This window comes from Hemiscyllium ocellatum, chromosome 39 (assembly GCF_020745735.1).
Source record: "Hemiscyllium ocellatum isolate sHemOce1 chromosome 39, sHemOce1.pat.X.cur, whole genome shotgun sequence".
Taxonomy (NCBI): Eukaryota; Metazoa; Chordata; class Chondrichthyes; order Orectolobiformes; family Hemiscylliidae; genus Hemiscyllium; species Hemiscyllium ocellatum.
Genome location: NC_083439.1, coordinates 11328552 through 11352738, shown reverse-complemented (window position 1 = coordinate 11352738; position 24187 = coordinate 11328552). Strand labels below are relative to the sequence as shown.

Sequence of the window (24187 nt, the reverse complement as noted above, 5' to 3'; positions counted from 1 at the left end):
GAGTAACAGGGTAGTTGTTATGGGGTCTTTAACTTCGCCAATATTGACCGGGAATACTATAATTCAAGTAACTTAGATGGGTCAGTTTTTGTACAATGTGTGCAAGGGGCGATGCCATGTTGGGTTTGGTACTGGGGAATGAACCCGGCTAGGTATTAGATTTGGAGGTATGTGAGCACTTTGGTGATAGTGACCATAATTTGGTTATATTTACAATAGCAATGGGCAGACATAGGTAAATACTGCATGGAAAGAGGTATAACTGGGGGAAAGGCAGTTATGATGTGATTAGACAAGATTTAGGATGCATGGGATGCGGAGGGAAACTGCAGGGGATGGACACATTTGAAATGTGGAGCTTATTCAAGAAACAGCTACTGTGGGTCCTTGATAAGTATGTATCTATCATGCAGGGAGGTAGTTGTCAAGAGAGGGAACTGAAGAATTTGAGCTCTTGTCAAGACAAAGAAGAGGTCTAATGTGAGGATGAGGCATGAAAGCTCAGTTAGGGGGCTTGAGAGTTGTCTGTTAGCCAGAAAAGATTTAAAGAGAGGGGTAAAAAGAGCCAGGAGAGGACATGAAAAGTTGTTGGTGGATAGGATCAAGGAAAACCCTAGGGCCTTCTATAGGTATATGCATCCCAAAAGACTAACTAGAGTAAGATTAGGGCCAATCAAAGACAGTAATGGGAAGTTGTGTTTGGAATCTGAGGACATAAGGGATGCGCTTAATGAGTACTTTTCGTCAGTATTCACATTGGAAAAAGGCAGTGTTAGTGAGAATACGGAGATACAGGCTACAAGTTTGATGGGATTAAGGTTGAGAAAGAGGAGGTTTTAGCAATTTTGGAAGATCTGAAAATAAATAAGACCCCTGGGCCAGATGGGATTTATCCTCTGATTCGCTGGGAAGCCAGGGAAGAGATTGCAGAGCCTTTGACCTTTATCTTTATGTCACCATTGTCGACAAGAGTAGTGCCAGAAGACTGGAGCATAGCAAATGTTTAAGAAGGAGAGTCGGGACAACTTTGGTAATTATAGACCAGTGAGCCCTACTTCAGTTGTTGGTAAAATGTTGGAAAAGGTTGTAAGAGATAGGATTTATAATCATCTGGAAAGGAATAATTTGATTAGGGATAGTCAACACGGTCTTGTGAAGGGTAGGTTGTGCCTCACTAACTTTTATTGAGTTCTTCGAGAAGGTGACAAAGCAGGTGGATGAAAGTAAAGCGGTTGATGTGGTGTATATGGGCTTCAGTAAGGTGTTTGATAAGGTTCCACACAGTAGGCTATTGCACAAAATACGGAGTTTTGGGATTAAAGGTGATTTAGCCTTTTGGATCAGGAATTGGCTAGCTGAAAGAAGACAGAGTGTTGTGGTTGATTAGAAATGTTCATTTTGGAGCTCAGTTACCAGTGGAGTGCCTTAAGGATCTGTTTTGGGACCACTGTCGTTTGTCATTTTTATAAATGATCTGGATGTGGGCGTAGAAGGATGGGTTAGTAAATTTCCAGATAACATTAAGGTAGGCAGATTTGTGGATAGTGCCGAAATGTGTTGTGGGTTACAGAGGGACATAGATAAGATGCAGTGTTGGGCTGAAAAGTGGCAAATGGAGTTTAATGTGGAAAAGTGTGATGTAGTTCACTTTGGACGAAATAACAGGACTGCAGAGTACTGGGCTAATGGTACAATTCTTGGCAGTGTAGATGAACAGAAAGATCTTGGTGTCCAGGTGCACAGTTCCCTGAAAGTTGCCACCCAAGTTGATAATGTTGCTAAGAAGGTGTTATGGTGCGTTGGCGTTTATTGGTAGGGGGATTGAGTTTTGGAGACACAAGGTCATGCTTCAACCGTACAAGATACTGGTAAGGCTGCACTGGAGTATTGCATACAGTTCTGGTCAATGCATTATAGGAAGGATGTGGAAGCTTCGGAAAGGATACAGAGGAGATTTACTAGGATGTAGCCTGGTATGGAAATAAAGGAGGAGAAAGTGAGGACTGCAGATGCTGGAGACCAGAGTTGAAAATTGTGCTGGAAAAGTGCAGCAGGCCAGACAGCATCCGAGGAGTAGGAGAATCGATGTTTCGGGCATAAGCCTTTCTTCAGTAATGAGGCTGGTGTGCCAAGTGGACTGAGATAAAAGGTGGGCGGGGGAGGGGGCACAGTTTGGGGGAGGGACGCTGGGAATACGATAGGTGGAAGGAGGTGAGGGTGATAGGCCGGAGACGGGGTGGGGGCGGAGAGGTCAGGAAGAAGATTGCAGGTCAGGAGGGCAGTGCTGAATTCGGGGGTTAGGACTGAGATAACCCCCAAATTCAGCACCACTCTCTTGACCTGTAATCTTCTTCCCGACCTCTCTGGCCTATCACCATCACCCTCACCCTCACCCTTGCCTCCTTCCATCTATCGTATTTCTTCCTTATTCCTTATTCCTCAGATGGTGAAGGCTAACACAAGGGGAAAAAGCTTTAAGTTGTAGGGTGTTGGATTTAGGACAGATATCAGAGCTGATTTCTTTACTCTGAGAGTAGTAGGGGGGATGGAATGGCTTGCCTGCAACATTAGCGGACTCGCCAATGTTAAGGGCATTTAAATGGGCATTGGACATACATATGGACTGGTGTAAGTTAGATGGGCATCAGATTAATTTCACAGGTTGGCGCAACATCAAGGGTCGAAGGGCCTGTACTGCGCTGTAATGTTCTATGAGTACAGTTGTTGACATATCGGCAACTGAGTAGTTCGTTTGCGTACACCAAATCTCCACAAATAGCAGTGTGAAAATGATTAGGTAATCAGGATTAGTGTGGTTGATTAGAAGATGCGTATTGATCAGGACACCAGAGATTATTCCCCTGCTGCTCTTTTGTTTATTGCCATGGGAGTTTCATGTCCACCTGAGACAACAGACAAGGCTGTTAATTATATAAATTATGGTCAAGTATAAACAGCTAGAGGGCAGCAATTGGATGCTTTATTGAACACTTATAAAGTGACATGTATTAGCATTAGTGTAGGAGGAGAGTAAGGTGGTATACATTTCAAATTTTCAATGTGAATAAATTGTGGGCCATGATTTATCATCTCATTCAAAAGGCAGCATCTCTTTCTGTACATCAGTCTATCACAGGGCTGTTTGCTGAGGTTTTTGTGCCCAAAATCCTTGGAATTGGGCTTGAACCTACAACATCTTGCTCTGAGGTAAGAGTAATGTAGACTGAATATCAGAGCTGACATGCAAAGTCACTCATAGTGCAGGCTGACAAAGGAAAGGAGGGTGGATAGTGAAGAACATGGGACAATTTTCCCTGAGCATAGGAGGCTGAAGGGTAACCCTGATTATATGTAGAGGGTTGTATAATCATGAGGGACATAGACAAGGTGAGAGGCGAAAGATTTGAAAGGGACCTGAGGGGAAATGTTTTCACATTCAGCATGGTTTGTATGTGAATTGAACTGCCAGAGGAAGTGGTAGATGCAGGTACAGTTACAACATTTGGACAGGTGTTAGGTTTTTTTTCCCGAGGTTTCACACACGATATGCAATGCGCACACACCAGCTTCTGCAAACAGTTAAAGCCTGTACAAGCAAGGTGACCCCCTTTAGACCCTCCCTGCAGGTGTGTGAAGTCAAGTCAAAAGAGGTCCTGAACCAAGGAAATTCATCCCCTTTATACAGGCCAGTTGGCTTACAGGCATTCTGCCCACTCAGCACCACCCCAATAATCGCATGTTACCTCAGATCTATTAGTAGGATGAGGTCATCCTTGGAAATAATATAAATGTAAATGCCATGATCCTGGGGAATAGTTATGCAGATGATTACCTGACTCTGATTCCCCAAGACAATGTAGGTATGAAATGTCCTAGTTTCAGGGGGTGGCTATGAAAGCATTTCTGAATGGAAGGGAGTGAATGAGAGTTTAATTTGATAATAGCAGGAGAGTAGCAGTAAATGGCTGCCCAAATGAAATGGGAGTCATCCACATTCCCATATGAATATCATCCCCACCCACTTAGAACACTGAACAATACAGCGCAGAACAGGCCCTTTGGCCTGCGATGTTGCACCAACCTGTCAACTGACCTAAGCCCATCCCCCTATGCCATCCCATCATCATCATCCATGTGCTTATCTAAGGATTGTTTAAATCTTCCTCATGTGGCTGAGTTAACCACATTGGCAGGCAGGGTATTCCATGCCCTTACCACTCTGAGTAAAGAACCTACCTCTGACATCTATCTTAAATCCTATCACCCTTCAATTTGTAGCTATGTCCCCATGTACAAGCTGCCCTTATCATCTTAGGAAAAATACTTTCACTGTCTACCCTATCTAATCCTCTGATCATCTTGTATGTCTCTATCAAATCCCCTCTAGCCACCTTCTTTCCAATGAGAACAGACCCAAGTGTCTCAGCGATTTGTCTAAGACCTTCCCTCCAGACAAGGCAACATTCTGGTAAATCTCCTCTGCATCTTTTCCAATACTTCCACATCCTTCCTGTAATGGGGCAACTAGAACTGTACATGATATTCCAAGTGCGGCTTTACTAGCAGTTTGTATAGTTGCAGCATGGCATTATGGCTCCGGAATTCAATCCCTCTACCAAAGAAACCTAACACACCGTGTGCCTTCTTAACAGCACTACCAACCGGGTGGCAACTTTCAGGGATCTGTGTACACGGACACCAAGATCCCTCTGCACATCCATACTACCAAGAATCTTTCCATTGACCCAAAATTAAAGCTTCCTGTTATTCTTCCCAAATTGAATCACCTCCTGTTTATCAGCATTGAACTCCATTTTCCACCTCCCAGTCCAATTCTGCAGTTTATCCAAGTCCCCCTGCAACCTGTAACATTCTTCTGCACTGTCCACTACTCCACCAACTTTAGTGTCATCTGCAAACTTACTAAACCATCCACCTATATCTGCGTCTAAGTCATTTATAAAAATGACAACTAGCAGTGGTCCCAAAACAGATCCTTGTCACACCACTAGTAACCGGACTCCAGTCTGAATATTTTCTATCAACTACCACTCTCTGCCTTCTTACAGAAAGCCAGTTTCTAATCCAAACTGCTAAATCACCCTCAATCTCATGCCTTTGCATTTTCTCCAGCAGGTTACCATGTGGCTTTACTGAAGTCCATGTACACCACGTCAACTGCCCTACCCTTATCCACACGCTTTGTCACCTTCTCAAAAAACTCAGAGGTTTGTGAAACATGAGCTGCCCTTGACAAACCATGTTGACTATCTGTAATCAAATTGTTGCTTGCTAGATGATTATGAATCTTATCTCTTATAATCCTTTCCAAAACCTTTCCTCCAACAGACGTAAGGCTCACTGGTTTATAATTACCTGGAACATCTCTACTGCCCTTGAACAAGGGCACAACATTTGCAATCCTCCAGTTCTATGGTACTAAACCTGTAGACAACGATGACACAAAGATCAAAACCAAAAGCTCCAACACCACCTCCCTAGCTTACCAGAGAATCCTCAGATAAATCCTATCCAGCCCAGGGGACTTGTCTACTTTCGCTCCTTTGAGAATTAATAACACTTACTAACCTCAATCATTTCTAGTCTAATGTCTGGGATCTCATTCTACTCCTCTACAGTATTCTCCTTTTCTGAGTGATAACCGATAAGAAATATTGGTTTAGCACCTCTCCGATCTCCATAGAGTCCACACGCAACTTCCCACTTCTGTCTTTGTCTGGCCCTATTCCTACCCTAGTCATCCTTTTATTCTTCACAGACCTATAGAAAGCTTTAGGGTTTTCCTTTATTCTACCTGCTAAAGACTGTTCATGTCCTCTCTTTGCTCTTCTTATCTCTCTCTTTAAATTCTTTCTGGCTAATCTGTAACTCTCCATCACCTCATCTGAACCATCTCATCTCACATAAGCCTCCTTCCACTTAGCAAGAGATGCAATTTCTGTCATAAACCACGGTTCCCTTACCTTATCACCTCCTCCCTGCCTGACAGGGACATACCTATCAAGGACACACAATATCTGTTCCTTAAACCAGCTCCACATTTCGATTATCCCCATCCCCTGCATTTTGCTACCCCATTCTATGCATCCTAAGTGTTTCCTAATCGCGTTATAATTGCCCCATCAATAATTCTTGCCCTGTGGCATATACCTATCCATTTCCATTGCTAAACTAAACATAACTGAATTATGGTCACTCTCTCCAAAGTGCTCACCTACCACTAAATCAAACACCTGGCCTGGTTCATTACTAAGCACCACATCGAGGGTGGCCTCCATTCTTGTTGGCCCTTCAACATACTGTGTCAGGAAACCCTCCTGCACACATTGGACAAAGACTGATCCATCTGACTTACTAGAGTTATAGCATTTTCAGTTAATGTTGGGGAAGGTAAAGTCCCCCATAATGACCACCCTGTTCCTTTCACTCCTACCCAGAATTGTTTTGCCGATGATCTCCTCCATATCCCTGGAACTCTACGGAGGCTTATTAAAAAGAACTCCTAGCAGTGTGACCTCTCCTCTCCTGTTTCTAACCTCAGCCCATACAACCTTAGTAGATGAGTCCTCCTGAAAAGTTCTTTCAGCCATGTTATACTGTCCTTGACTAACAAGGCCACACCTCCTCCTCTTTTACTGCCTTCCCTGTTCTTGATGAAAGATCTAAACTCTGGAACCTGCAACATCCATTCCTGACCGTGCTCTATCCATGTCTCCGAAAAGGCCACAACAATGAAATCCCAGAATGTCCAGCTTCTGGAGAAAGACAGTACAGTTTAACCCTTAAACATTACACTAATGTCTAGAGATAGAGTACAATTTAATCTTTTAACATTACACAGGTACATGAATAGGAAAGGTTTAGAGGGATGTGGGACAAACATAAGTAAGTGGGACTGGTTTAGTTTGGAAAATTTGTTTGCATTGGACCAAAGGCCTGATTCCATGCTGTATGACTCTGAATATAATAAAGAACAGTACAGCATAGGAACAAGTTCTTTGACCCAACAACGCTGCACTGACACATGGTGCTTTTCTACACTTAAAAACCTTTTACCTTTTCGCTGTCTGTCTGTCTGTCTGTCTCTCTCTCTCTCTCTCTCTCTCTCTCTGTCTCTGTCTCTCTCTTCCCTGCCTATTCTTATAACTGTCAAGATGCCTTTTAAACGTTGCTATTGTATCAGTCTCTACCACCACCTCTGGCAGATATATCCAGGCACTTACCACCCTCTGTGTAAAAAAAAACTTACCTCTTACAACTCCTTTGAACTAACCCCCTTTTACTTTCAACATATATAATTGACAGTTCTACACTGGGAAAAAGACTTCGCTATTCATTTCATCCATGCTTCACATAGCTTTGTAAACTTCTATCAGGTTGCCCCTCATTCTTTGATGTTCAATTGAAAACACACCAAGTTTGTCCAAGCTCTCCTCATAGCTAATACTCTCCAAAACAGGTAACAACCCGGTTAACGATTTCTGTGCCCTCTCCAAAGTCTCCACATCCTTCTGATAGTGTGACGACTGTGCAATATTTCAAATGTGGACCAACTGAAAGTCCGTACAACTGCAACCTTCCTTGCCAGTTTTTATACTTTGCCCGATTGATGAAGGCGAGCATGCTATATATTGTCTTGACCACCTTATCCACTTGTGTTGCTATTTTCAGGGAACTGTGGAACTGTATGTCTACGTATGTTGATGCTACTAAGGTTTCTGCCACTTACAGTATACTTCCCTCCTGGGGATCTTCCTAAGTGCCCCATCTTACATTTGTCTGGATTAAACTCCATTTGCCATTTCTCGAGCTATGTCTCCAGCCTATCTATATCCTGCTATATTCTCTGGCAGTTCTCCTCACCATCCATAGTTCCCCCAATCTTTGTCTGCAAACTTACTAATCAGTTCACGTATATTCTCCTCCAAATCATATTTGTATGTTATACAACCGGGATCCCAGCACTGAGGACCTTTCATCGCTACTGTCTCCTGTGACTAAGCCAGTTCTGTATCTGCTGTACCACCTCACTGTGGATTTCATGTGATTTCACCTTTTGTATCAGCCTTCCAAAACCATAAAGGACCTTGCCAAAGGCCTTACTAAAGTCCATATAGACAACATCTAACACCTTGCCCTCATCAATCATTTTTGGTGCTTCCTCAAAAATCTGAATCAAATTTGTGAGACATGACTTTCCCCTCTCAAAGCCATGCTGCCCAGCACTAATAACTGTATTTTTCCAAATTTGAATAAATTCTATCCCTAAGAATCCTTAATAACTCCTTCCACTGTCATTAGGCTCACATCTATAATTTCCCAGATTATTCCTGTTGTTGTTCTTAAACAAAAAAATCAACATTGGCTATTCTGTAGTCCTCTCAAGGCCTCAGCAGTGTCTCCACCTGCACATTTCAAGGCCCCGTTTGGCCCTCCTGATGCATGTTTGAGTTCTTTCCTGCTTGTTTTTGTATTCTCTCAGGGTTCTATGTGGCTTCAGTCTCCTAAACCTTATGGATGCCTCTCTTTTTGTTTTTTTTTACTAAGCTCTTAGTTTCCCTTCCCCACACTCCCCCCCCCCCCCCCCCCCCCCCCCCCCCAAAGCAAAAACAGTATTCAAAAAGATATATCTATATTAGAGAGAAAAGGCCACAAGGGATTCCTGCACTGCCTGCCAGTGCTTACTCATTTTCTTGGTGGTCACCTAAGTCTCTCATGAGGAGACTGTTGATATGGGAAAGTGTCACAGTAGTGGAGAGTGGACATTGAATGCTTCGAAGGAGAAGCAAAAGAACATGACTTTTTGGTCAAGTTCCCATAGGAATAGGAGAGACATTAATGCCTCCCATGGTTGCAAGAATGGTCATTGGATAGGCATATAGACGAGAATGGAATAGTGTAGGTTAGATGGGCTTCAGATTGGTTCCACAGGTTGGCACAACACTGAGGGCCTGTGCTGCACTATAATATTCTATGTCCTATTAGTTTAGTTTGGGATTATGGCCGGCATGGATTGGTTGGATCGAAGGGTCTGTTTCCATGCCGTATGACTCCATGACTCTAAAAGCCTCTGTACGTACATGGGCTGTCATATTAAAAAATGAATGGGGACTAGGCATACCAGCCAAAAGAATAACGGAGGATGAGTTGGGACAGCTTTCAGATGCTTTGATTGGTCATTTGCAGAATTCCAAGGGAGGCACGTGATTTGCCTTGGACTTATTGAAAAGAGATTCGGGTCTGAGCCAATATAGGATTAGGTAGATAGAACTACAAAATGGGTTGGACTAGGGACTGGGTCTGAATGTACCTCAGGGAAGAAACTAAAGGCAGAGTGGCTTTGAAATAGAAAGAGAATGAGGGGACAGAAAAAAAATACATAGGACTTGTTCTGTTCACTTGTAACTGGCTTACTGAGCATTTTTTTTGTTGCTTTTGTATGTTCATTTATTCAATGTCACTGTACATGTCAGTCATCAGTATCTAATTTTACTCATCTTACTGAAAAACAGGATTGATTCTGAAGGGACACTTCTCGCTAGTCATCTGAGAGAAATAACTAGACAGGGCGCAGAGCTCTAACACAGCCTGTGGAACCCAGACCAAGTAGACCTAGGGCTAAGTCTTATAGATAAGCTAACAGTAGCTTGTAGTATAAAAGTGCCAAACAATTGCATGCATTTAGTTTGTTTTTGTTTGTCCTGATACATAGAAAGGTTTTTTTTTCTATTGATTGGAAAAAGAACTTGTAGTTAAAAGTACCTAATCATACTTTTCTTATGTTATGATCACTTTTTTTGAAGCACAGTCATGGGGATCCATTGGGAACTATGGCATCAAGTGTGTACTCATCATGATTCCAGAAATAGCAAATGAATGACTGATGTTGCATCCACCTGAATACGTGGAAAAGAATTCTGTTTAAATTGCTTCCATAGGACAGCTGCTTTCAGAATGTAGCACATTTTTCAGTAATGCAGGATAATATCAGCCTAGATTTTGTTCCCAAGCCTATAACAAGGATTGAATCTCTAACTGTTATGTTTCAGAAGTGACAGTGCTACCAGTGACAGTTATCCAATTTACCTCTATTCTGAAATGAAACTAAAAGGCTGAATCTGACATTTTTTGAGCAAGTGCAAGTTGCACGAGGTTTAATGAAGGCTTATTCATTGGTAGGTCTAGCTGTTTTCTTGCTGTATGTTACCAGAAGTGCCTCATTAACTACACCCCCTGCCCCTATGGTGTCACTCACATCTGATTCCAGCCCTATCTTACGATGCACTGATCCTAAAACAACTTGGCACTCAGCAGATATTCCAGATTTCACAAGTATTCCTGGCATCTGTGCAATTTTTGAAAGCCCATTGTGCACCCAGAGAAGCATTGTCAGTCTGGAGTTGTCCTGCATGATTGCTGACATTTTTCCCCTAATATGGCAGATAAGGTTAAGGGGAAAATATGTACCCAGGTTTATAGGCTGGATCTGGAATTCTTGCTGGACGAGGTTTATAGGCTTGACTTCCTCTTCCCCAGGATCAGTAGTGGAGGCCCTGACAGACCATGCCAGGCAGCTCTGATGTTGCCACTTGCATTAAAGTAGTCTTACACTTCTGGATGAATGTACAGCATTGCAGGAAAAGGAAAATGCCCTCCACTCTGCCAGCATAAATGGTACCATCTTCTCTCTGATACCTCATACTCATTCTATCTCTGTTATTGCACCCATCTCTGTAAGTTTCATGCTTTGCCACTCTCATTATCACCCGCAACATCTTCCATACTCACTGTCACCTACCCCCAACCTGTGACATCACTGACTCTACACGTCCTCTGTGCTGCCTACTCACTTGCTTCGGACGCCATCTTGCAATAAAGGGAACAGTTGTGCCACCCACTTTCCTTTCCCTTTATTTTTGCCTGTTTCAGGAGTAAAATAACCCATAGTCGAGCGGAAAGCGTCAAAATGGTAATGTGCTGCCCAATGTTTGGCTCCTCAACACTAATGTGGAGAGAATTCTGAATCTGACTAACTGAGCAGGTCCTGGATTGACATGCCTTTAAATTACTATGCTGGGACCCTCTGAGTAAAGGCTATGCCTGTTGACTCCACTGAGGCATGCTGACACACACAGCAAGCTTTGTGTCTGTGCTTAATGGTAAAGCCAGGCAGAAGTAATATGATGCTAGTATCTGGCTGAGGGGGGAGAAGTGCAAAAATACAAGACTATGGATGGCAAGGAATCTGTGTGCAACCAGGTAGGCTCAGAGTGAGTGAGTGATATGACAGCTAGCAAAGAGCCCAGAATGCAACCTAGCCCAGTTCCTGATTTGGAAGTCTGTCCCTGAGTACGTAGCATCCTTGCTGTAGTGTTTCAATGGGAGTTGCCAGTGCAGCATTGAAGTACAGACGTATTCTGTAAGTGGATCGGAGATGTGCGATGAGGGTTCATAGAGACTGGCACATGTCAGATGCCTGTGGAGTGTGTGGCTGCTGCCCATGTACCATGCCCGCAGATGTTGATATCTGGTGTCCAGCAGAGGGCTTATTTGGAGTAGGTGGTGAGTTGAATCTGCCTAGTACTGTCTCTGGTTTCCGTGCTGTGTTTTCTCGATGCCAAGCTTGTTTGGCGGTTTTGCTAAGATAGAATTATGAATATTAATGAATGAGTTGGGCTGTTATCAAGATGTTTAACAAGCAATAATCCCCCTTAAATAGCAACTTGCAGTCACCTGGCTCAAAACTTGCCAAACAACTTGTGGAGAGTATTTAAAATGGTGGAAGATGCTCCTGCTCAACCCACACTTCTTGTTCCGTTGTGCCACACATTTCACCATAGCCATCATTGCTCAGACCCCTACAAGATTCAGGTATGTGTAGTTTTGGGAGAAAACTCTGCATTCAATTCTAATAATGAAAATTTTCCAAGCAATATTTGTAAAAATAGTAGAAATTGATTATGCTATAAGTAAATAAGATTGTCCTTTCATATTGGCACAAAATAGTCTGCTCCATTTTCTGTAAGCTGCATTTCTCATGGTATTTTTCCATCTGTAAATTCTGTTTCAATGGGATCATACCTGCCTTTTTTAAATGGTTATATGTAGCTAGTTGGTAGAGGCTGTTTATGTATTTGATTTGATTGTCCATAGTGCAGTTGGATCACTGTGTGCGCACAGCTGCATATGCTCTGACAACTTACAAATATCTTCCATGCATTGTGACATCCACATCAGTGCGGAAGCCACACATGAGGAGTCAGAGAGACAAAGCAGAGGCTTTGGCCCCAGTTGCAGTGGTACAAAGGCCAAGAGTGAAAGTGGAGCCTGATAAAGGCAGCAAGTAGATGCCCGCATCAGGAGTGGCGTCAGGGAGGCCTACACTAAGGATCAGTTTTTGTTTTGCTTGGGTGTGATTGGGAGACTACTGGCAAAATGGGCAGGGTGAGCCTCCTAGGTGAGTATAAAATTGATTTCGTTGTTCATCCTGCAGCACCGTGGGCGGCACGGTGGCACAGTGGTTAGCACTGCTGCCTCACAGCGCCAGAGACCCGGGTTCAATTCCTGACTCAGGTCACTGACTGTGTGGAGTTTGCACATTCTCCCTGTGTCTGCGTGGGTTTCCTCCGGGTGCTCCAGTTTCCTCCCAAAGTCCAAAGATGTGAAGGTCAGGTGAATTGGCCATGCTAAATTGCCCATAGTGTTAGGTGAAGGGATAAATGTAGGGGAATGGGTGGGTTGCGCTTCGGCGGATCGGTGTGGATTTGTTGGGCCGAAGGGCCTGTTTCCACACTGTAAGTCTAATCTAATCTAATCTACCACTGATTGAAGATTTGTAGCTCGGGTATCCGTTGTTGTGGTTCTGCTCGCCGAGCTGGAAGTTTTTGCTGCAAACGTTTCGTTCCCTGGCTAGGGAACATCATCAGTGCTGTTGGAGCCTCGTGTGAAGCGCTGCTTTGATGTTTCTTCCGGTATTTATAGTGGTTTGTTCTTGCCGCTTCCAGGTGTCAGTTTCAGCTGCAGTGATTTGTATGTGGGGTCCAGGTCAATGTGTCTGTTGATGGATGTTCTTGCCGTTTCCGGATGTCAGTTTCAGCTATAGTGGTTTGTATATGGTGTCCAGGTCAATGTGTCTGTTGATGGAGTTTGGGGATGAATGCCATGCTTCTAGGAATTCTCTGGCTGTTCTCTGTCTGGCTTGTCCTATGATAGTGGTGTTTTCCCAGTCAAATTCATGTTGCTGGTTGTCTGAGTGAATGGCTACTAGAGATAGCTGGTCATGTCGTTTTGTGGCTAGCTGATGTTCATGGATGCGGATTGTTAGCTGTCTTCCTGTTTGTCCTATATAGTGTTTTGTGCAGTCCTTGCATGGTATTTTGTAAACTACGTTAGTTTGGCTCATGCTGGGTATTGGGTCCTTTGTTCTAGTGAGTTGTTGTCTGAGCGTGGATGTTGGCTTGTGTGCTGTTATGAGTCCTAAGGGTCGCAGTAGTCTGGCTGTCAGTTCTGAGACGCTCCTGACGTATGGTAGGGTGGCTAGTCCTTTTGGTTGTGGCATGTCCTCGTTCCTCGGTCTATCTCTTAGGCATCTGGTGATAAAGTTGCGTGGGTATCCGTTTTTGGCGAATACCTTGTATAGATGTTCCTCTTCCTCTTTTCGCAGTTCTGGTGTACTGCAGTGTGTTGTGGCCCTTTTGAATAGTGTCCTGATGCAGCTTCGTTTGTGTGTGTTGGGGTGGTTACTTTCATAGTTTAAGACTTGGTCTGTGTGTGTTGGTTTCCTGTGTACCCTTGTGGTGAATTCTCCGTTGGGTGTTCTCTCTACTAACACGTCTAGGAATGGGAGTTGGCTATCCTTTTCCTCTTCTCGTGTGAATCGGATTCCTGTGAGTGTGTCGTTGATGATTAGGTGTGTTTTTTTCTATATCTGTGTTTTTGATGATTACAAAGGTGTCATCAACATATCTGATCCAGAGTTTGGGTTGGATTTGTGGTATGGCTGTATGTTCTAACCTTTGCATAACTGCCTCTGCTATGAGTCCCGAGATTGGTGATCCCATGGGTGTTCCGTTGATTTGTTCGTATATCTGATTGTTGAATGTAAAGTGTGTGGTGAGGCACAGGTCCAGTAGTTTAAGTATGCCGTCCTTGTTGATAGGTTCGGCCTCCTGTGTTCTGTTATGTATGTCCAGTAGGTTGGCTATTGTTTCTCTGGCTAGGGTTTGTCAATTGAAGTGAACAGTGCCGTCACGTCGAATGATACCATGGTTTCTTCTTTGTCTATGTGTGTATTCCTGATGACGTCCAAGAATTCCTGTGTTGATTGTATGGAGTGTTTGGATCCGCTGACTAGGTGTTTCAGTTTTTGTTGTAGTTCTTTGTTGTAGAACTACAACAAAAACTAAACACCTAGTCAGTGGATCCAAACACTCCATACAATCAACACAGGAATTCTTGGACGTCATCAGGAATACACACATAGACAAAGAAGAAACCATGGTATCATTCGACGTGACGGCACTGTTCACTTCAATTGACAAACCCTAGCCAGAGAAACAATAGCCAACCTACTGGACATAGGTTCGGCCTCCTGTGTTCTGTTATGTATGTCCAGTAGGTTGGCTATTGTTTCTCTGGCTAGGGTTTGTCAATTGAAGTGAACAGTGCCGTCACGTCGAATGATACCATGGTTTCTTCTTTGTCTATGTGTGTATTCCTGATGACGTCCAAGAATTCCTGTGTTGATTGTATGGAGTGTTTGGATCCACTGACTAGGTGTTTAGTTTTTGTTGTAGTTCTACAACAAAGAACTACAACAAAAACTGAAACACCTAGTCAGCGGATCCAAACACTCCATACAATCAACACAGGAATTCTTGGACGTCATCAGGAATACACACATAGACAAAGAAGAAACCATGGTATCATTCGACGTGACGGCACTGTTCACTTCAATTGACAAACCCTAGCCAGAGAAACAATAGCCAACCTACTGGACATACATAACAGAACACAGGAGGCCGAACCTATCAACAAGGACGGCATACTTAAACTACTGGACCTGTGCCTCACCACACACTTTACATTCAACAATCAGATATACGAACAAATCAACGGAACACCCATGGGATCACCAATCTCGGGACTCATAACCTTTGCATAACTGCCTCTGCTAGAACATACAGCCATACCACAAATCCAACCCAAACTCTGGATCAGATATGTTGATGACACCTTTGTAATCATCAAAAACACAGATATAGAAAAAAACACACCTAATCATCAACGACACACTCACAGGAATCCGATTCACACGAGAAGAGGAAAAGGATAGCCAACTCCCATTCCTAGACGTGTTAGTAGAGAGAACACCCAACGGAGAATTCACCACAAGGGTACACAGGAAACCAACACACACAGACCAAGTCTTAAACTATGAAAGTAACCACCCCAACACACACAAACGAAGCTGCATCAGGACACTATTCAAAAGGGCCACAACACACTGCAGTACACCAGAACTGCGAAAAGAGGAAGAGGAACATCTATACAAGGTATTCGCCAAAAACGGATACCCACGCAACTTTATCACCAGATGCCTAAGAGATAGACCGAGGAACGAGGACATGCCACATCCAAAAGGACTAGCCACCCTACCATACGTCAGGAGCGTCTCAGAACTGACAGCCAGACTACTGCGACCCTTAGGACTCATAACAGCACACAAGCCAACATCCACGCTCAGACAACAACTCACTAGAACAAAGGACCCAATACCCAGCATGAGCCAAACTAACGTAGTTTACAAAATACCATGCAAGGACTGCACAAAACACTATATAGGACAAACAGGAAGACAGCTAACAATCCGCATCCATGAACATCAGCTAGCCACAAAACGACATGACCAGCTATCTCTAGTAGCCATACACTCAGACAACCAGCAACATGAATTTGACTGGGAAAACACCACTATCATAGGACAAGCCAGACAGAGAACAGCCAGAGAATTCCTAGAAGCATGGCATTCATCCCCAAACTCCATCAACAGACACATTGACCTGGACACCATATACAAACCACTATAGCTGAAACTGACATCCGGAAACGGCAAGAACATCCATCAACAGACACGTCGACCTGGACCCCACATACAAATCACTGCAGCTGAAACTGACACCCGGAAGCGGCAAGAACAAACCACTATAAATACCGGAAGAAACATCAAAGCAGCGCTTCACACGAGGCTCCAACAGCACTGATGATGTTCCCTAGCCAGGGAACGAAACGTTTGCAGCAAAAACTTCCAGCTCGGCGAGCAGAACCACAACTAATCTACCACCTTTAGACAACAACCGATTCCTGTTGCAGGGGAATGGTCTGTTTTCTTCCTGCTCTTCGCATTCATAGCAACCTCAGCCTTGTATATCAGTTACTACATGATGTGCAGAATCAGTGGGGTGATTCCCCCAAGATAGAAGAGATTTACCATTTGAAAGTTTGGCCATAGAGAGAGAGAGAACTTGTTTCTAGCTAAATTGCTGGTGCCTCATCCAGAACAATTTAATTATGTTTCAACTGTTGTCAACAGGTAAAAGCTGTTGCAGTATTAAATCTCTCTGCTTTATTTCAGTATTCCGACTGGGCAACACAGTGGATGCAGTTCAGGCAGCCAGAAGAAACATACACCTTTCAGACCCAATTCTTCGATTTTGCCTTACCATCATTTCTCTCAGTCGGGCTGTGTACTTCATTTGCGATAATGTTCTCTGGATGGGAGCAGTGGGACTTGGTGGTATTGACAAGGAGAAATGGAATAAGCGGTGCAACCACTACTATTTCTTCTCATTGGTTATCAGTCTGAGCAGAGATGTCTATGAGATTACCCTGCTTCTGAGAGAAGAAGCACTGGCCCAAAAGGGCCACCAGGGCAAATCCATAAACCCCCTGAACGCCAATCATGTGCAAAGAGACTTTGGCTGGGCATTAACGATCAGTTCTGAAGATTTCTTCATGCTGCTTTATCAAAGCCTTAAAAACAACCCCCCTGTATTACTCGACCTCATTAAAAACCTCTGTGATCTATCCCTACCCTTAGACAAGCTCGGCATTTTCAGAATCAATCCTGGAGTGGTGAGTCTTTGTGGTCTTATTTCATCAGTTGTGTCAATTTTAACTTTGACACACCCAGCACTGAAATTGAGACCATAAACAAACCACCTGCACCGTGAACAAAAGTCTTATTCTTTAATCAATTTATCAGAGAATTTTTGAAAAATTAAATCAATTACTTTCAAAATGCAGGCTGTGGATTCTGAAAGTAAGCAATCTAATGTGGTGTGTTTTAATGTTTTGCCCTCAACATGACAACTTCAGTTGTTTTCTTGGCTGTGTTTTAGAGTGCCAAAGGTTAAGGCATTGACTTCCAACATGTGCTGTTGGTTTTGAACATTGAACCTTCTTTATGAAATCTGCCATCTACAAACAGGACACTTCTGCACTGATTCTGGCATGCCACTCAATATTTGAGCAAGCTAAAATGACCCTATCTATAACTTGTGTCCTGACTAGCACAATGAGATTATAAAAACTAAATATACCTGCCTCTCTTAACTTAAGCTCTATAACACTAACGAGTCTGTATATGATGAACATGATTCCCCTATGTCTTTTAAACATCTGTCACAAGAATAAATAGTGTAAGATTATTTCCTCTGGCTGGGTAACCACAGATTGTAGATTAAGGATTGCCACATGAAGAAAAAAAAGGAAGACATTTTAAATTCTGTATAATACATTCAAGCAGTTGTTGACAGTGATATTGTCTCAAATGGGTTCGAATTAAATATTTGCAATGGGAAAGGATGTGAACTCCAATTCATTCCTAGCACTGGCATAGATATAACAATACAAGTGGACTTTTTTTGTACTATTTCAATGATACAGGCAATCAGAGAAAACAGAAACACATATTGCTGGAAAACCTCAACAGGTCTGGCAGCATCAATGGGGAGAAATCAGAGTTGACACTGAGTTCAGAACTTTTGCAGAAAGGTCGCTGGACCCAAAACTTTAACTTTGATTCCTCTCCACAGATGCTGCCAGACTTAGTTTCTTTCCAGCAATTTCTAGTTTTGTTTCTGGTTTCCAACAACTGTAGTTCTTTTGGGTTTTCATCTAAGAAAACGGTTCAGTTATCAAACTGTTAACTATTTTGAACTGAATTCTGTCTACAACATCACTTGCTGAAAAGAGATCTTTTAACTTCTAATTTTTAACACCCAGTGCTCTGTTTGATGAACTGAGGCTTTGTTTACTTTATCTGAATTTTTAATTTGTATTAAACTACTTTGTTCAGTTGAAAAATGTCTCTTCACAGATATTGAATGATACCTCCAGACTGTTCTGTAGTTTATCCATGTTTATATAGTCAACTAAAACATTTTTTCTTGGTTCATGAATAAAGAATGGCTGCATGTTTGATTTGAAGTTGATCAAGGGCAAGAAATGTGATGAAGATCTGAGCTGCTTCATGTGGGCATTCTCATTCCCCACTCTCTTTCTTTCTCTCGTTCTCTCTCTCTCTCTCGTTCTCTCTCTCTCTCTGTGTCTCTCTCTCTCTGACACACTCATGCGTGAATATGAGAGGATTATTTGCTTTTGAGACAGAGTTTTTGACATCGAGGATGTGGTGCTGTTAAATTCCAATTTATTGTGGAATATTCCTGACAAAGATAACATTCAGGCTAAAATTTGTAGAACTAAATTTTCTGACTGAAGTCAATCAATAATTACTTCCTAGTTTGTGATTTTTTAAATCATTTTTTACCTGTCTTCCTGGATTATTCAGATAACAGCATGGAGAACTAAATTCAAAATTTAGATGAATGCAGTCGAAGAAGTATTACCTGGATTCTAGAAGGACTGAGACAGTTTGTTCAGGTGCTTGTCAGACTTGTATTAAAATTTTCTTCTAACTCCAAAACGTAAAGCTTTGAAACTCGCCAACAGAATTTTATTTTTATCTCTGGTGCTCTATGTGCTTTCCCAAACTGAGTGCTATAGCTGTTAGAATCTTGACTTGCTCCACATCCCAGTGTTGGCTGTAAATAAAAGTTTATGCTAGCCTCTCCAACGATCCCTATATTTTGTTTTTGGCCCAGCTTTTTCTTTGACTTTCTTAAAGTGGTGAAGAGAAGATGCATCACAGTTCCTAACATCACCTGATTTTCACATAAGTCTTTTCCTGCAAGGTTCAAGTGATAGGCTAACTACATTTTACCCTTTCGATCCTTGAAATAGGAGGGCATTAAGCTCAGCATATGATTATCTTCAATATTACTCAGTTTGAGAACCCTTTCCTCAGCCCAGGTTGAGAATTGAACATGGGTTTTGTGTGACTACATACAATAATTACACAGTGCACGTACCCACCAGAATGTTAAGGAACACCTATTATTAATGCTTTTATCTGGACATTAGATGTAATTTATAGCCAGCACCAGCCCACATTCAAGTCAGGATTTATTAGCTAGATCTCACACTAGCTAGTTTTCCGTGTCTTAGTGTTACAAATGCAGGGTAGTTTGTGTTGCAAGATAACTGCAAGGTAAGATGTTTTTGGAGAAAAAACAGTTAGGTCAGTCAGGGTAACAATTGAAATAGTAAATTAAGTGGCTAGAAAATGCATTTTTTTAATCAAAAATGGTAAAGTGTTTATGAAAATGAAAATCTATTTAACTTAAGCATTTTAGAGGCTGTTTAATGGAAGCTATAGCAACTGAATTTAGAAACAAAAACTATGTATACTGAATAATTTTGTTTCTTAAAAAAAAACTATGCAAACCAATGTTACATTTTGAACATTCGTTTAAAAATATGAAAGAGAATTTTGTGATGGGATACTCTTGGCAAGGAACTTTGCCTGAAAGACATGTGGGCTTGAGTTGAGAGATGACTTGAAAAGACTTGGACTATTTATGCAATTTGATTCCTCATATAGTAAAATAACTTTTTTCCCTGCGAAATTTCTTGTACTAAACCATGTTTGAGAAGTTACTATTTCTGTATCCTAAATTAGAAAACCACTAGTTTATAGTGACTACTGCAAACCAATGCTGCTGTAACCAGAAAATTACACTGTGGTGTTTTCTGTGAACTTTAATAAACTAATATATTAATTATGGAATTGTCTTGTTTTACATTTTTTAAATGCATTCATATTGCAAATGCCGATTTTAAAATGAATGTACATTTAATGAGAAAGAGGAAATTGAAGGAGCAGGTAAAGTGAAGTTGAGTTGGACACTGTGTCTTAAATCTAAGCAAGGTTGGTGCAGGGAGAAAGAAATATTTCGAAGTCAACGTCTTTAGAATTTAGGTAGGCCATATGATAAAGTTAGCATTAAACGTTTGGAAACATACTGTGTAGATTATACAAAATGTTTTAATCCTAAATGTTAATGTGAAGCTGAAATTCTACTTATTTGACAACCCAGAAAAGCTTGCATTCCTTCAGCACCTTGTCACTTGTCTGGAAAAAAGTCTTGCAAGTTATTTCCATACAATGAAAGCACCTTTGAACACCTATTCTGCACTTATATCTCTTCTATATTACCGTTAGCATTCCATTTATCCTTAACTCTATTTGCGCTCACCATTTGTTCCACTTGATTCTCCTTCCCCTTTGTCAATAGCATAACATCATCTTTTTCTAAAAAGAGTCATACTTGACTTGAAATGTTAAGTGTTTCTCTGCAAAAATGCTGCCAAACCTGCTGGGTTTTCTCAGCAGTTTCTGTTTTCATTCCCACGTATGAGGTACCTTTCGAGTCCAGTGCTTAAATAATCAATAACAGCTAAGTGGTGGAAATGCTTAACAGGTCTCTGTTTCTCTCTCCATGGATTAAAAGAGTTAATGGGTCAAGTCAAATGTCATGCACATACTTCCCTGAACCCTAACTATTTTCTCTCTGCAGATGCTGCAAGATTTGTTAAGTATTTTCACCATTTGCTATCGATGTACAAAATTCAAAATATGTTGCTTTTATTTCTGTAAGTAAACCCGAGAGACAGTTTTAGAGTGGACGCCTTTATGATTTGGGTTGTGTTATAATCCTCACCTTTTTGTTCCTGTTCACTGCAGGTAAGACATACTCAGTGTGGAAGCACAACTAAACATGGACCTTATGCAGAGCATATTTACGGTAAAGCACATCTGTGTGCACAATCGTAGAGTTCCACAGCACAGAAAGAGGTCCTTCAGCTCATTGAGTTTGTACCAACCAAAACAACCACCACTAATCCATTTTCCAGCCCAGAGCCTTTTATGCCTTGCCATCACAAGTGTACATCTAAATCCTTCTTACGTTATGAGGGCTTATGCAGACTGAGAGTTCCAGATTCTCACCACCCACAAAAAAACTCTGTTAACCTCCTGCCCCATACCTTAAATATATGTCGTTGGTCATTAATCCTTCCACCAATGGGAAAGGTTTCTTCGTGTCTATGTCTCTCATAATTGTATACATTTCAGTCATGTCCCCCCTCCACCCACCCACCCACCCACAAAGTCTCCTCTGCTCCAAGAAAAATAACCCTAGTCTAGCCAATCTCTCTAGACAACTGGAAGCGGCAGATACAAACCACTAAATGCTGGAGGAAAGATCACAGAAGCGCTTCACAGAAGGCTCCTAAGCACCGAGAATGTCACCTAGACAGGGGACAAAACATCTGCAACACAAATTCCCAGCTTGGTGAACAGAACCACAACAATCTCTCTTCATAACTAAAGTGAACTCTTACCTTTGGACTGCATGTTTGAATATTCCAAATTCCACCAGAACTGATTGTATTGTTTTTCACCTAATTTCTAAGCATGTCAGATCACTTGGAAATTTAATAAAATTCATATGAAGTACAAGAGAATAAAAGGTGCAAAGTATAAATCACATAATGTGCAGTATATGTTACAAACCCATAAAAGCTCTAAATTCTCATTTGCTGTCTTTGCTAAGTCATATGTAAGACACTAGATTCAGTGTCCATTGTTCTCCAGACTTGACTGTGAAGTGAAGCAATTGTCACCAACTGTCACTTTTAAAATTAGCTTGCCCAGTCCAGAGCTTAAAACTGCCAATCACAAACAGCAAAATCTAAGACACAATGATAGGTGCCTTGAATCCTGTCTGAATTGGTAATAAGCTGAAAATGTGTTGCTGGTTAAAGCACAGCAGGTCAGGCAGCATCCAAGGAACAGGAAATTCGACGTTTCGGGCTCTGGCCTGACCTGCTGTGCTTTAACCAGCAACATATTTTCAGTTCTGATCTCCAGCATCTGCAGACCCCACTTTTTACTCGTGAATCGGTAATAAGACCTTGTTTGAGCTTTAGATAGGATTTGCTGACACTGACATTATGCACTCTGAAGGGTTTGCAGGATAAAAATTATCTTGAATGTTCAACTATTGAAACAGAATATATCTTGTGCCCCCCCTCCCCCCCACCTCCTTTGTCATCTTTAAAGTTTTTAATCCTTATTCTGAACCCAGGCAATGTCGTGTCATGTAATATGTGCTTTACACATTGTAATTCTACTCATCCTAATTCTACTGACTGAGAGATCTGTCCACGGATTATCAGCCCTTGATCATGGCAAACATGTGACCACATCATTGGCAGAGGAAGATGTCAATTCAGTTCACAAGTTGGACTTTGCTGCATTTTGTCATTCAGTGGAGGACAGCCATGTATGTTGAAATAATGTGTTAACAAAGGATGAGTTGCTTTGCCCTTTGTGAATAAACATTCAAAATATGTTTTGATAATTCAAAAAAATTGAAAAAATGTTTGTTACAATAGTAATGAGGATGTATTTCATCTCCCCCAGTATGTAATCCTCTTGAACTTAGCTGTTCTATTTGGCAATATCAGTATAAGGTAGGTGTTATTTCTATCAAAGTAGATGTTACTCTAGAGTTAGGAAATTAGAGATTGTTACAGGTGCAGAGATGACTAATGTGAATGAACTTGCTATATGAACCATATTTGCTATATCTCTTCCATTTCTATCATTCACTCTGTTTCAAAGCATTACATGTCCAAATTTTTCAGCGACACGATCAGGTGTGCATCCTTCTTTCCCTGATCTATGTGGAAAAAAACCCAGCATACTTTTAAAGACAATGACCATCCTAAAATGTGTGCAAAAGGATTCTTAACCGAAGCCATGCTTCACTGCTTTGTTTTGTAATTCTGTACAAGTGTGACCTATCTCACTTTTCTCTCTGGTCACCCAACCAAGCTACCAACACCCTGAAGGAGGCCACAGGAGTGGAGATCTGTGGGATGCTAACTTATAACGAACATTGTGACATGCAAATCTAATCAACATGTGCAAAATACTCAATTTAACTTTGTATCTATGATGACAGGGAGTCACAGGATAAGCCTTTCAGGAACAATGACTCCTGGTGCCTCAATCTGTGTTCCCCATGACACAGAAAACTTGTATGTTGAATCCACGGACAATCAGCAACCATCCTTAATTCTCTGACTTTTCTCAGTCATGCATTCAAATCTAATCCAGACAGGAAAACCTATCTATCACCATCACCCACTTGCTTCCTGGTGGTGTATGCAAGTTATTAATCTCTCTTCAGTGAATGAAAAATATTCAGTTTTTACATAATAACCTAGATTCTCTTATCTATTTCAAGTATCACACATAATACAATGATAGCGAAGAAAAATAGATTTCCAATTAGTATTTTGCCAATGTGCATATTATTTCCTTTCTAAATCAAGATCATAAAGTTCAGTAAACTTTTGAAATATGAAATAGTTACCAATAGGTCTTTGCTTTATTTATTTTCTGTCTGTGTTGACTTTTTTTCTGAATATTTATGTTTAAACAGTGATGTAATTGAGAAATTGGCGTCAAAGAATTATTTATTCTGTCAGGGAGTTGAACTAAAGATATAATCATTAATCCAGAATGCTTCAGTGATTAAGTCATTTGAACAAAGATTGTTCAAACATAGCTCTTGTGCTATTGGGCAACTATATACTAAAGCTATCTAACTGGCACAATCATCAGTTTTCAATTTCCCTGAATATGATATAACCATTAAATTACATCTCGGCATTTGTAAATTCTCTTAAGTAT

The 24187-nt window shown here is 41.5% G+C and overlaps 1 protein-coding gene across 1 annotated transcript in view; it reads left to right on the top strand.

The window, feature by feature from the left end:
- Positions 1-18136, top strand: part of pex11a (peroxisomal biogenesis factor 11 alpha) — a 31373-nt gene extending 13237 nt beyond the window's left edge. The window contains exon 3 of the mRNA XM_060853099.1: positions 16655-18136. Within this exon, the coding sequence (XP_060709082.1) occupies positions 16655-17232 (578 nt within the window). The 3' untranslated portion in view covers positions 17233-18136. The remainder of the gene's footprint in view (positions 1-16654) is intronic.
- Positions 18137-24187: the final 6051 nt, after the last annotated feature.